The 14362-nt window shown below is 41.6% G+C and overlaps 1 protein-coding gene across 8 annotated transcripts in view; it reads right to left on the reverse strand.

The window, feature by feature from the left end:
* RIMS1 (regulating synaptic membrane exocytosis 1) overlaps positions 1 to 14362 on the reverse strand; it is a 472918-nt gene that overhangs the window by 7966 nt on the left and 450590 nt on the right. For all 8 annotated transcript variants that reach the window (XM_059941806.1, XM_059941803.1, XM_059941808.1 and 5 more), the window contains 2 exons: positions 2922 to 3060; positions 370 to 482 (listed from right to left, as the gene is read on the reverse strand). In XM_059941806.1, the coding sequence (XP_059797789.1) occupies positions 370 to 482; positions 2922 to 3060 (252 nt within the window). The remainder of the gene's footprint in view (positions 1 to 369; positions 483 to 2921; positions 3061 to 14362) is intronic.

The raw sequence follows: 14362 nt of genomic DNA on the forward strand, positions 1-14362 counted from the left end.
ATATTTTTTTGCATAGCTAGACACTTACGCCAATCTCCTTTATTGAATAATCCATCGTTTTTTCCGTGCTATAAAATTCTACCCTTCTCCTACATTTGGATTTACTGTAGACTCTCTATCTTAACAGAATTTTGCTAATTCAGAGATTAATGACTAACTTTAGTCATTTTGCATATCTCAAGTTAGAAAAATGCATTAGAAATTAGAATAGTCATTTGAAACCAGCAACACCTGAGCTAAAATCTTGCGTCTCGCTTGTATTACTATTATGTTACTTTATTTTTTATTATTATTTTTTTATTATGCTACTTTAAATGATCTTATCAACCATGAAACATCAGTTTTCCTACAGAAAAAAATTATTCTTACCCATTGCAGGGGTGGCGAGGGTTTGGCGGCCAACAAGCTGGGCTGGTCCCAGTCCGTCGAGAAAATCACTGAATTGACTATCCGCTCCTAGTCTCACTCCAGGAAATATTAAGCTATTAGCAAAAGGACAATAATCAAGACATTAGATCTTCTAGAATTCTTTTCATTAGTTTCCATTAGATGACGAGTTCTGATCATGAATCAAACAGTACTTAGGCAATCGGTTTACTTACTGATTCTTTGCATTTCCTCTGAACCAAGCCCATGAAGCTCAGCACTGATGGCGAAAAGGTCTAAACGATCAATTTAAGACCTGATGTTGTTACATAATATTGAGCAGAGTTCCCTGTGCTACACAGTAGGTCCTTGTTGGTTATCCATTTTAAATATAGCAATGTGTACATGTCAATCCCAAACTTCCAGTTATCCCTCCCGGGCTTCCCTCCTGGTAACCATAAGTTCACCTGAAACTAACACAACATTGTTAATCAACTATACTCCAATAAAAAATAAAAAGTTTAAAAAAAGACCTGATGTTCTATTCAGGAGGGCTCAGTTATAGTTTTCAATGTAGTAAGTTTTCTGCACACTTTACAAATACAAATCCCTACATAAATGTATCACTGACGTAAGATACAAGGTGCAAAATTTTATGTCATGAACTAATACATAAATAATTGTTCATCAGTATTAAGTAACATTAACGCTAAATGTTAAGAAATGGTTAATAATTTCTTGAATATATATTATAGTATAGTACAAGTTCTTATTTACAAATCAAAATGTTTAATTTCTTCATTTCTGAAAGAATTAAAATTTCATATTACCTGAGATTTTTATTTAATTCAAATGGAAATGAATTGGTTAACGTACGTCTATTTCTCACCACACCAGGACTGCCTGAAGCCCCGGGCTACAGGCTCTCCCAGAGCAGTGACTGCGCTCTTGTTTACTGACATCTCCTGGGTAACAAGAACCAGGCTTGTTACACAGTTGGACTTCAGTAAGTATATTTTGGAATAAACAGGTTTCTATAAGGATTGATTGTTTCCAGTGTGCTTTCACACATATTATTTCTTCAGAATCAAAGGAATTAGATAGGGTATTAATTATTATCCCATCCAGGGACTATAAAATAAATCTATGAGAGGTTAAGTGGCTTATTCATGGTGGAGGTAAATATTATTAGGCTTGTTAATTTTTACTATTTTAAAAATTTTTATTGGAGTAGAGGTGATTTACAATGTTGTGTTAGTTTCAGGTGTACAGCAAAGTGAATCAGTTATACATATACATATATCCACTCTTTTTAAGATTCTTTTCCCATATAGGCCATTACAGAATATTGAGTAGAGTTCCCTGTGCTATACAGTAGGTCGTTATTAGTTATCTATTCCATATACAGTAGTGTGTATATGTCAATCCCAATCTAGATTTGTTAATTTTTATATCCGAAAATAGTGTCTCTAGTTTTCTATTTGCAGATTGCTTCATAATACTTCAGCAAATATTGGTATTTTGTCAGCAAGTTTAACTACATAACATCATGCCTGCTGATTTTTGTTCTTGGCTGTATCTTGCTGGGAGTATGTATATCACTCATTGGAGCAAATAAAGGGATTCACTAGTTTTAGGAATGGGAAAGCATATCATGAACATTAACTTGGCAGAATTTACTTCATTTTCTGAACAGAATAGAAAAATGCCAGGAAAATAAAATAAATTGTTAATATTAGATTGGTAAAAGATATTTGAATGGTAATAAATAATTACGGAAAACTTGTACATGGTCAATCCCCAAGTAACCCACTGTAGGATACTAATTACTTGTTATCTATCACCTTAGTAAAAGTTCAATTTTACCAGAAAAATTCTCAAGCATAGGAAAATGCAGGTTTTGTGCAAGATCTATATGAAATGGTAAAAATCATGTCAAGTAACCAAAACAAAAATCTGGTTGTATTTTTTCAAAATTAATTAATTTCAGGATTAACTAAAATTCTTTAATCAGAAAAACAATGAAGCAGATAGCTCCTGGGCTCTTTTTCCTAAGGTAAAAATGAGTTCGTGATGTTTTAAAAACAAGAAATTTTAAGTTGTTATTATGAGAACGTTAGCCTTACAACAACTTAGAGCCCAAAATAGTTTGGAGAAAAGTAGGAATACGGGCACTTAGTTCCACACTTCTAAGTTTTAATTCAGATTTTGGTAACTGGGCCAGACAATGAATTTACCATAAGAAAGAATCCATTAAATGTGGCATTTCTACAATAAGCATCTGGTCATGGACTATTCTGAGATTTTCTGGATGATAGAAGTCAGTTTATTCACGTTCACCCGTCAATTTCTTCATCCCTTTGAAACGTCTGTGTGACCAGGTGCAGAGGTGTGTCCATGTGTGTGTATCCAGAGAGGTCAGGCTGTTTTCAAGTGGATGGTTGACCTCCTGGCTGTATAAAGAAGCTGCAGGATCACCCTGGGGACCTTGTTATCTGCCCTGTGACTACAGGACCCTTGGCCCCGGGCCACGCGGATGTGCAGAGGCCACTTACTTTCCCTCGGAGCTGTAACTGTTGATGCTGCCATCCGTAGACTCCCGGCTCGGCTGTCTCACCATCTTTCTCATCTCGGCTGCCATTCCCGTCTCTGTGCTTCTCTGGATGGTGCTTTTTAACTTCTTGTGGCCTGACTCTGACAGGAGAGAGTGAAAGAAACTCTAAGTTTGTTTCAGACGATTCCCCCTGAATATCGATTGATTCTGCAAGTACGATAGTTAATTATGCATATAATTAAAAATCTACGCAGAAAAGTAGTGTCTAAGAGAACACTCTGATTAATTAAATCTCTTTGCCAAAGGATGCTTTGGCCAAGGGGGTAGCAGCGGAAGGTAGACCAGCTGCCTGTATCCCAATGAGCCAAAATGCACTCCTTCTATTACTGCTGCTGAAGTTGTCAACTTCAGTGAAAAACTGGATTTCGCACTGAACTGTTCTGTGCAACCTAACAGGTTTCTCCTAATCTGGGATGCTCCAACTGCATAGGGACAAACCTAAATGGATGAACCATGTCCTTTAAAGGAGAAGAGGCACTTGGAACTCAGCGTGAAAAATACCGCTGTGTTGGTACTGCCAGGTATCTGCAATCCTCACACACACAAAAAAGTAGCACTTTATTTAATGATTTTTGCAACACCGTAACATAGATGATCTCATCTGACATGACACAGAGGTTACCTATGTAGGCAGAACGGTACTATCTTAATTCCAGGCTTCGCAGCTATGCATGGCCTTTCGACCCAGCTGTAGCCTTCTGACTGCAGTTTTGGGCTGAGTCTCTTTTTGCACTGTGAATCATACCGGCTGATTATTTCCTTGATAAACTCTAAGTTCAGAGCAACTTTCTTGAGTCCCTTTGAAATGCACTAGCCAGTATACGATTCATAGCAAGGATATGGAATTCTAAAACATTTATTTGATTCGAGCAATATCGAAAGGTTAGACAAACTGTTAGACTTTTACAACCTGCCATGCTTTTTCTACCTACACATTCTATACGCATTTCTCGTTTTCTTTCCATTTTATTTTCACATAGTATCATTTAATACCCATGAATAATATATGAAAAATGCCCTATGTACATAACCACATACATAAAATACATACATATGTGTATACACATAACCTTTTCAATCCTCATAAAACCCCTGTGAAGAAGATGCCTAAAAACATTCCTAAATCAACTGTATGAAAACTGAACGTTTTCCTCTCATTTTGGGTCAATGCAACGCTTTTGTAAGTTGTCTAATAAAAGATGTCATGGGTTATATCCTATGGACTCAATGTGGAATATTCTCTATGTATCAGCCGTGCTGAGTAAACTGGAATATGTCACTCCCTTGCTCAAGATCTTCTGATGGTTTATCAATCAAAATTAAAAGAAAATCCAAACTGTTATCACGGCTCCAAAATGCATACGATCGGGTCCCTGGCTGCTTTCCAGACCTTCCCTCCCCCCATCCCACGTGGTCACTGCCCTCCCCTCAACTCTGCCTTCCTTGCATTTGCTTGGACACCCCAGGCACGCTGCTTTGGCGCCCTTTGCCCTCAGTCTGTCCTTCTGATTTTCTTGTTTATTCAGGGCTCTGCTCCAACATCACCTCCGCAGAGAGGCTTTTTCTGACCCTCGTCACTCTTTATCCCCTTGCCACGCTTTATAGTTCTTCATGACGCTGTTCCATCTGCTAGTAAAGCTTCATTGGTTTGTTTGTTGTTGTTTCACCCAATTTGAATTTAATTTCTACAAGGAGGGGGACGTGGGGAATATTCCTCACCGTTATCCTTAGTATCTAGAACAGTGGTGCGAATCACAGCTCTCATAAGAAAGGGCATTTTCTCATCCCACTTAACACAATTACAATACAATACAAACAGGTCTATATTCTTTTTGGGGATTGTACTGTTTCATTGTATGGTTACGTGGCATCACAATTAAACCATCTCTTTGCTGATGAGCATTTGGGATGTTTCCAGTTGTTACAGGAGTTTTTATAGATTAAATTTTTAGAAGTTGAAATGCTAGGGAAAGGGGAGGAATCTTTTTGATCTTATCAACTGTCTCTAACTTGCCGTTTAGAAACCTTGTAGCAATTTGTGCTCCTACCAACCTTCCCGTGGATGTACCCATTTTCTCACCTATGGCTCTGGACTCTCCACCTGTCCTCTTTCTGGTCTCTGTGTTGCCCACTGGACTTGTCATTGTAGAATCTGTACACTTACTCAAGGCAGGGACTTCACCTTTGGCCACTCCGGGGGCTGTTTAGCTTAGTTTGGGTGTTTATTTATGTGTATCCTGTGCCTCCTTCTTAGATGTAGTTCCTGTATGAAGTCACCGTGTAGAGCAATGTTTCATCCCTGCGTGCCTATTGGCTGCACCCCGCCTGAGGGGAAGGGGCAAGCTCCCAGGGCGTATTACCCAAGTGAGCCAACTAGAATCGTGAAAAATGTTAACCCCAGGCAGCCTGAGGCAATAAACGAGGGTAGAACTCCAAATTCTATTGAAAATAATGAGGTTGATAGCTAGAAAAATGAGGGCAAATTTTAAATCTATATGGGGGGGAATACTGAAAACTGGAGAGAAACAGTTAAGAGAATCAGCTGCAAGGGGTTCAGGTTAGAGTATCTGTTCATTCAGTTGTTCATTTATTTACCCATCCATGCAACAAATATTTACTAAGCACCAACCAGGTGTCCCACACTGTTCTAGGTGCTGGGTATACACTGATGAGTAACAAATTTTCTGCCGTCATGGAGCTTACATACGTGTGTGTATACAAGCAAGGCAATGATCACATCAACAAATATATACAAGAGGCCTGGTAATCTGTGCTACAGATAAAAATAGGCAGGAGAAGGGGGATGGAGAGTGTCGGGGACAGAGCAGCAATGGTTTTATTAAAAAGGGCGTCAGGGTCTCATCAAGCATCGGTCTGGAGGACGTGAAGGGACTGGACGGTGGCCCCCATGGCTGGCTTGGTCCTGGCGGCTGTTCTGGGGAGGCTGTGAGTGACGGCGGTCAGGAGGGGCCGCTGTCTGGTCAGCAGCCCCCAGTCCTCAGTTTCCTCTGCAGTGTTTCCGGTGCTGATCCTGAGTCCGGCCAGGAGGTTCTGTGTTCCTGGCCATCCAGATGATGGGGAGGCGCTGTCAGAGCCTGGCTTCTCCCGCATTTCCTAACACCCGTTACACGTGGTTGTCATGACATATTTGTTCAATGAATGAAAAGAAAAAATTTAAAAGTGAAGAGTTCTTTACCAATTTGTATTTTTAAGGGCGATATCAAGTTTTCTCAAAGAAAGGTGTATCTACAGGGTGTCCCCAAATCCTTACAGCAGCTTTAAACCTTCATAGCTTTCAAAATGTAAGTGCTACACACTTTGCAAAACCACCATTTAAGAGGTTGGTTATTGAACTTTCTTTTATACTTATTTAATTTGGTGGATTTGAATAATAGTTTTTAATTTTAAAGTTTTTGTTTTAGTCCTTCTGAAGATGGCAATCATGGACCCATATCTCTCGTCTTACTCATGTTAATAAATATTCATCACAAAGAGTTTTGATGCACTAGACAATTGTATAAAGGCCCGGGTAACAGCTGGGTAAACAATTCCAGCCATGAATCTGTCTGATTTATATTCAAAGGGCTCTCTTATTATCCGGAATGTAAGGGTTGGAAGGAACATTGTTTTATAGATGTGGAAACTGTACATTTGGAGAAGTATAATTCATGCAACAAATATCTGTCCAGCACTTGCACTGGTCCTTGCCTTTTCTGGATGCTGGTGATACAGCAGTGAGCACAACCGACACGAGCCTCTGCCTGATGGAGCTCACATTCTAGTGGGAACAAAGGCTTGTTCACCATCGCCCTCGTTAGCCCAGAAGCTGGATGAGAAACCTGATTTTCTGAACCACAGTCTTGTGATCATTCCATTATACCACAGTTTAGGAAAACACAGCGTCTGATCTGATTAATTTTACAAACAGAACAATCGTTTAGCTACACAGATATTTTCACGTATACATTTTCATAAGGGCTTACAAGTTCATTTGAAAACATTGTTAGAATCACATATATTCTATACAAGTGTATATAATTATTTGTATTCATCTCTCTAGGCTATAATTATAGCATAAATATGTTACATATGTCATTTTTAATACCAATATAATGTATTAAACCATTAAATATTAGAAAATACTGTTCTGTCTGTTAAAGATACCACCAGTATTTAATAATTACTTGCATCCACTGAAGAATCATTAACCAGATAAAGACATGAAGTTTGCTATCAAATGATGTCATGAAACCTTTGACCTGAAACTTCTGTCCTAAGTACTATACAAAGAACAAAAGGATTAGAAAACTTGTACATTCACAAACACACAAAAATTAGTAAAATCCAATTATTGGGGGTAAGTATTTTACACATGCTTTGGAAGAGCAGATTTTCTCTCACAGAATGTTCCAAAATGTGTCCTATTTATATACGAACTCTCACTTTTCATATTTAGAGATGCTATATTTAGAAACAACTTATTGACTTATTAATTCATTCTATAAATACTCATTAAGCACCAAGGGCCTATAATCTAACAGGCATCATTCTAGGTGTTGGAGCTACACCAGTAATAAGACAGGATATCACATACCATAAATAGCTGAAACAGGTCGGGTAACATGATAATTTTCGACAAATATCACATGATATCACTTATATGTGCACTCTGAGAAAAAAGATACAAATGAACTCATCTACAAAACAAAAACAGACTCACAGACATAGAAAACAAACTTAGGGTTGCCAAAGGGGGAAGGGGGGAGGGATAAATCAGGAGTTTGGGATTAACATATACACACTACTATATATAAAATAGATAAACACCAAGGACCTATTGTATAGCCCAGGGAACTCTACTCAGTATCTTGTAATAACCTATAATGGAAAAGAATCTGAAAAAGAATAGATAGGTAGATAGATAGAAAGATAGATGTATAACTGAATCACTCTGCTGTACACCTGAAACTAACATGATATTGTAAATCAACTATACTTCAATTAAAAAATAAAGATAGGGCTTTCCTGGTGGCGCTGTGGTTGAGAATCTGCCTGCCAATGCAGGGGACACGGGTTCGAGCCCTGGTCTGGGAAGATCCCACATGCCGCGGAGCAACTAGGCCCGTGAGCCACAACTACTGAGCCTGTGCGTCTGGAGCCTGTGCTCCGCAACAAGAGAGGCCGCGATAGTGAGAGGCCCGCGCACCGCGATGAAGAGGGTCCCCAGCTCGCCGCAACTAGAGAGAGCCCTCGCACAGAAACGAAGACCCAACACAGCCAAAAATAAATAAATAAATAAAATAAATAATTCATTAAAAAAATTAAAGATAGCATAAATTAATATAACTTATATAATAAAGATAATAGAAGTTATCGTTTAAAAAATGATAATTTTAGATACTGGTAATCATCATAAAACAATAAAGAAGAGCGTGTCTCAGTCGAGTGAATTCCTTTTGATCAGCTGGGCAGGGCAGGCCACTTGTAGAAAAGGAGGCCGCCGCGCAAGGGTCTGAAGGAAGGATATTCCAGGCAGAGGAGCTAGAGGCAGACCCTGAGGAGGGCCTGACCTCCCCTGGCGGGTCTGAGACGTGCGCGGGGAGAGGATGGCGGGGAGGAGGCTGGCGGAGCAGCCCCGCTGGGCGGCCGCGGGGACTCCGCGCTGACCGTGATGGGAAACCAAGGGGAGGGGCACGGTCTGATCTCCCTTCTCCAAGGGCCCCTCGAGCTACTGGGTGGGAATGAACTGCAGGAGTAGGGGTGGAAGAAGCAGGGGACGGGGAAGCTCTCCTACCTAAGGAGAGAGAAAACGGGGGTCGCGGTTGCGGCCTTGGGGGGGCAGCAGAGATGCGCGAGGAGGGGCTTCGAGCTTGTCCTGCGGTGGAGCTGACAGCCCGCGCGCGCTCTGGTCCAGGAAAACTGGAGCAATCAGGGGCGTCTAGGTTTTCGGTTAGGAGAACTAGCTGGACGACGGTGCCACTTACTGGAAAGGGAGAGGAACTCGTTGTAGGGGGTCGAAATTCTGAGTTCTCTGGTGGACGTTCGTGGGGTCCCCGAGAGAGCGGCGTGGAGAGCAAAGCAGGAAGAAGATGTACAAGTCAGGGCACGAGGGTCAGCTCAAGGCTGGAGAGGTGGGGAGGCAGCAGACAGACAGACAGGACGCACGGGCATGGGCACGCAGGTGGGATAAAGACCTGCGGCGCCAGGGTTTAACAGGGGGGCACCGCAGCGGAGCCCGGGGTATATCCACATTTAAAGGTCCAGAAGAAAATCAAGGCTGCTAAGGGGTCTCCAAGGGAAGACCTTTTAAGGTTCGGAGAAAAAGAGGTTAAGTGTCGCGGTGCACAAATCAGAAGAGTAAAGTGTTCCAGGAAGTAAAATAATTAAGGCTCGATTACTACTTAGAATTTTAGTACGGAGCAGACACACAGACACGATGACAGTGCCTGTCCCCATGGGTATCGCTGATTTCGAGGGGGCCTGGGGGCCTGAGGGGAACCATCAATCAGAAGAGAGGGCGAGAGGTGAGGCTGCAGAACGGCGCCTGGACCGTTTCCAAAAGGTTTGCAGTCATTGAGAGACAGTATCTGGAGAGTCACACAGGATGAGAGCAGGTGGTCTATTTTTTAAGACGTGTGATATCAGAGCTTGTTTCTACGCAGAGGGGAATCGACAAATGCACAGGATGAAACACAACAGTTCCGGGTCTAATATTATTGGTTGGAGAGGTGGATAGAGACAGATCATGTCCGATAAATCATCTTTCAGTCAGAGCAGTCTCAAATGCCAAACGAATAGTCAATTCCATCCATTAACTGGAAAAATCAGTAAAAGAATATCACCTAATGGATTAAACAGTTGGAGTCCAAAAGATAAAAGTAATAATGTCCTGTCAAGTCACACAGAGAAACCTACAGAGTAAGTGCAACCTTTTGGTGACCCTGAAAGTAACAACTGAGATCAGCGATAAGATTTACTTTTTTATACGTACAGTGACAAAGTTCAGTTATTTTTAACAGAAAAGTTGTTGTGGATAATCTGATACATTTTGTTCATTCACTCCTTTATTGACTGATTCAAGGAACTGTTTCCTGAGTGCTTCAGGCCAGTGCTGTGTATGTAAACATGGAAAGGAAAGAGGCCCTGATTCCAAGCAGCTCGTGGCCTCGTAGGAGAGACTGGCAAGTACATGTTTAATTGTGATTCAGTGTAAGTGCAACACGGAGGATTTATTTTATATCTATTTGGCTTTAAGTATTTACCTTACGTAAACTCAATAATGCAGAGAGAGGAGGAGAGGGCAAGAGAGAGAACAGCTTAAACAGTGAGGGGGGGTGGTCTGCGGCTTGCTCTGCCACTGAATGAGCACATAACCTAGCAGAATCAGGAGGTGAGAAATGCAGACGTTCTCTTCCTTCACTTTATTTCAGTTCCTGAGGAGAATTCCAGAGTTTATAATGAGCTCTAAGATCGGCCGCCTAAACACAAACCAACTACTTCATCAGCTGTGCAAACAAAGCAACAGCAAAGCAATCCAACTGACAGGATTGGACTCCCTGAGACACCGCAGGTTGGAATCCAAGGGATTTTCAAAGGAAATTTTAACTCCACGCCGATGGTGAAGGGGGATTCATATTTCAGGCCAAGAGAGCAGCATATGTAAAGGTCCTGAGGTGATGGGGAGCACCGCCCCTTGAGATGGATGCATGTCCAGGTTGACCCGAGTTCAGTGAGTGGTGGGTGCAGCCCGGAAGGCCCTCACGTGGCCTCCGACCTGATGCTCTCAGGATGCATGGTTTGGTACCATTGGGGAGGCTGTTATATTAGTACTGATGTTATATTAGTATTGATTCTTTTTGACCTCAAAGTCTTGGTCCTCCCAGTGCCAGCATTAACCACACACACTTGTATGTACTTTGTATTATGTACAAAACAACACAGGTCTCCAGAGACCATTCTTTACAAGAAAAGACCCAGCAATTCTGTTGGTGTCAGATGCTTTCAGCGTCGTGGTGACCACATAGTCGGAAAGTTTTATTAGGCAGTCGGTTCCAACAGTGCCATAGTAGGGTTTTTGGGTAATTTTTAAACAAACAAACAAAAATGTTCCTTTTGTGCTGGGCCAAGGTTCTTGATTATACTTCATCCCATGCAAGATAAGTACAACTTGTAAAAGTTTCATAGGTCTGAAGAATATTTTTAGAACGTCGCATGACGGTTCTTGGACTTTTATGGTTTCCCTCATTCATTCTCCAGTTTAATCCTACAAGCCATAACGTCTACTGTTTCTCTTTCCTCTTCCCATTTTCCGAAGAGATTTATAATGAAAGATACACAGTGCTCGAAAAGCTAAAAGTAGGATCGTTCAGAGTCTTTTTGCGAGATGGATGGAATAAGTGCCCTTGATGATATTTTCAGAATTCTTCCAGTCTTTTCCAGGGATGTAGCCAAGCTCTCTTATTCCATTCCCATAACCCGAAAGAGGCAAGGTGTTTCCTTTGCTGCCATGCACCTTAAGTTCTCTGCAGATATGGCTTTAGAAAAGGGGCTGGTCCGTGCTGATCCCTGACCTTTGCTTTCCAGCCCAGCTGTGGCTCACAGCTGTTCTCTGGTGAGAAGCCCGCATTGTTCTGAGCGCCCAGAACACCTGCCGTCAGACCAGCTCAGTCCACTCACCGTACTGAGCTTTCCGGCAAAATGTTTGCTACTGCGACCTCAGCCTTTCCTCTTGCCCAGCTGGTGAAAACGTGAGCAAGACCGAGTCCAAGATGGGCTTTTAAATAATCTGCATGTTAAACTTAATAAGGCTGCCTCCCAAATATTTAGGTAAAGGGGTGGACAGTCACAGAAACACACCACCTGCCCCACATCCTGTTCTGGCCAGAAGCGTCAGGGAGGGACATTCATATGCTGGACACCTCGCTGCTGCAAACCGCTTGATTTCACAGCCTCCATCTTCCCAAAGTGTGTCCGTGGCCTGGACCGAACTGCGTCCCCACTCCCCACCCCCTGCCCCCAATTCATAGTTTGAAGTCCTGACCCTCAGTTCCTTACAGTACGACTGTGTTTGGAGATAGGACCCTCAAAGAGGTGATTAAGTTAAAATCAGCCCCCTAAGGAGGCCCTAATCGCATGTGACTGGTGTCCTTACAAGGAGAGGAGACCAGGACGCACAGAGAGGCCACGATGCCAAAAGGCAGCAAGACAACGGCCACCTGCAAGCTGAGGAGAGAGGCCTCAGAGGAAACCGCACCTTGATCTTGGACGTCCAGCCCCTAGAACCGTGAGAGTATAAATTTCTGTCATTTGAACCACCCACTCTGTGGTATTTCGTTATGCAGCCCGAGCAAACCAATATACCTAGGGAGTGAATACTGTATAAGGTCATCTTCTTGTTTAATAAACGTGATGATTTAAATACAAGTTAAAGCACCTGGGGATAAATAATCACCTAATTTGTCTGAGGACGAAATTAAGCCCCCAATACTGGGATGGACTTATTGCAGCTTGTCTTGATTAAAAAGTGATCTGAAGCAGCGGTCCCTGACCTTTTTGGCACCAGGGACCGGTTTCATGGAAGACAATTTTTCCATGGACTGGGGCGGGGTGTGGACGGGAACGAGGCTGGGGTTCAGGCAGTAATGCCAGCGATGGGGAGCGATGGGGAGAGGCAGATGAAGCTTCGTTCCCTCACCCACCGCTCACCTCCTGCCGTGCGGCCCAGTTCCTAACAGGCCGCAGACCGGTACTGGTCTGTGGCCCGGGGACTGGAGACCCCTGCTCTGAAGTATTACATGGATATGCCTAAATTGTTTATTAACAACTCAGTGTTCAGAAAATAAGTCCTCAAATTTATTTGCGACTGACGAGGGATTAATCTCCAAAATATACCAACAGGTCATGCAGCTCAATATCAAACAAACAACCCAACCAAAAAATGGGCAGAAGATCTAAATAGACATTTCTCCAAAGGAGACATACAGATGGCCAAAAAGCACCTGAAAAGATGCTCAACATCACTCACTAGTTATTAGAGAAATGCAAATCAAAACTACAATGAGGTACCACCTCACACCAGTCAGAATGGCCATCATCAAAAAGTCTACAGACAATAAACGCTGGAGAGGATGTGGAGAAAAGGGAACCCTCCTACACTGTTGGTGGGAAGGTAAACTGGTACAGCCCCTATGGAGAACAGTATGGAGGTTCCTTAAAAAACTAAAAATAGAGCTACCATATGATCCAGCAATCCCACTCCTGGGCATATATTCAGATAAAACTATAATTTAGAAAGATACATGCACCCCTATGTCCATCACAGAACTATGTACAATAGCCAAGACATGGAAACAATCTAAATGTCCATTGACAGATGAATAGATAAAGCAGACGTGGCACATATATACAATGGAATACTACTCAGCCATAAAAGAGAATGAAATAATGCCATTTGCAGCAACACGGACGGACCTAGAGATGATCATATTAAGTGAAGTAAGTCAGACAGAGAAAGACAAATATCATATGGTATCACTTAAGCGTGGAATCTAAAAAAACGATACAAATGAACTTATATACGAAACAGAAATAGACCCACAGACATAGAAAGCAAACTTATGTTACCAAAGGGGAAAGGCAGGGGAGTGATAAATTAGGAGGTTGGGATGGACCTGTACACACTACTGTATATAAAATAGATAACCAACAAGGACCTACAGTATAGCACAGGGAACTCTACTCAATATTCTATAACAACCTAAATGGGAAAAGAATCTGAAACAGAATAGATATATGTATACGTATAACTGAATCAATTTGCTGTACACCTGAAATAACACAACAGAAATCAACTATACTCCAATATAAAATAAAAATTTAAAAAAAAGGAGGAGCAAATACAGTAAAAGTCCTCCTAGACAAAAAAACCCCACAGCCAAACCAAACCAAACCAAACAAAAAAAACCAATTTGATGCTTAGAAAATAAAGCCTCAGATTTATTTGCCCAGGAGTAAAATATATCACATTTAGATCAAATCTATTTTTTTTAACTCTTCTTTGTTCTAAATTAACACCTTAATTGAAGCTGGATTTCACTTATTGAGTGTAAACCTAGAATAGCTCCTTAACTATCTGCCATCCTGACTGTAAAAATAAAACAATACTTCAGGCTGAAACCTACCAAAAAACAAATGTTTTATTGCATGTTTCAGGTTTTCTCTTTAAAAAAAAAAATGTTTAAACTCAAAGTATTACTATTTAGGGAATCTTTCCTCTCTTCCAGTTTCCAAAGGCAGCCTAGTACACTCCACATTGGCTGGATTGGAAATGGTTTGAGGGGCAGCTCTGGAGTCAGACCATCTGGATTCAGGTCCCAGCCCCAC

This window comes from Balaenoptera ricei, chromosome 12 (assembly GCF_028023285.1).
Source record: "Balaenoptera ricei isolate mBalRic1 chromosome 12, mBalRic1.hap2, whole genome shotgun sequence".
NCBI lineage: Eukaryota > Metazoa > Chordata > Mammalia > Artiodactyla > Balaenopteridae > Balaenoptera > Balaenoptera ricei.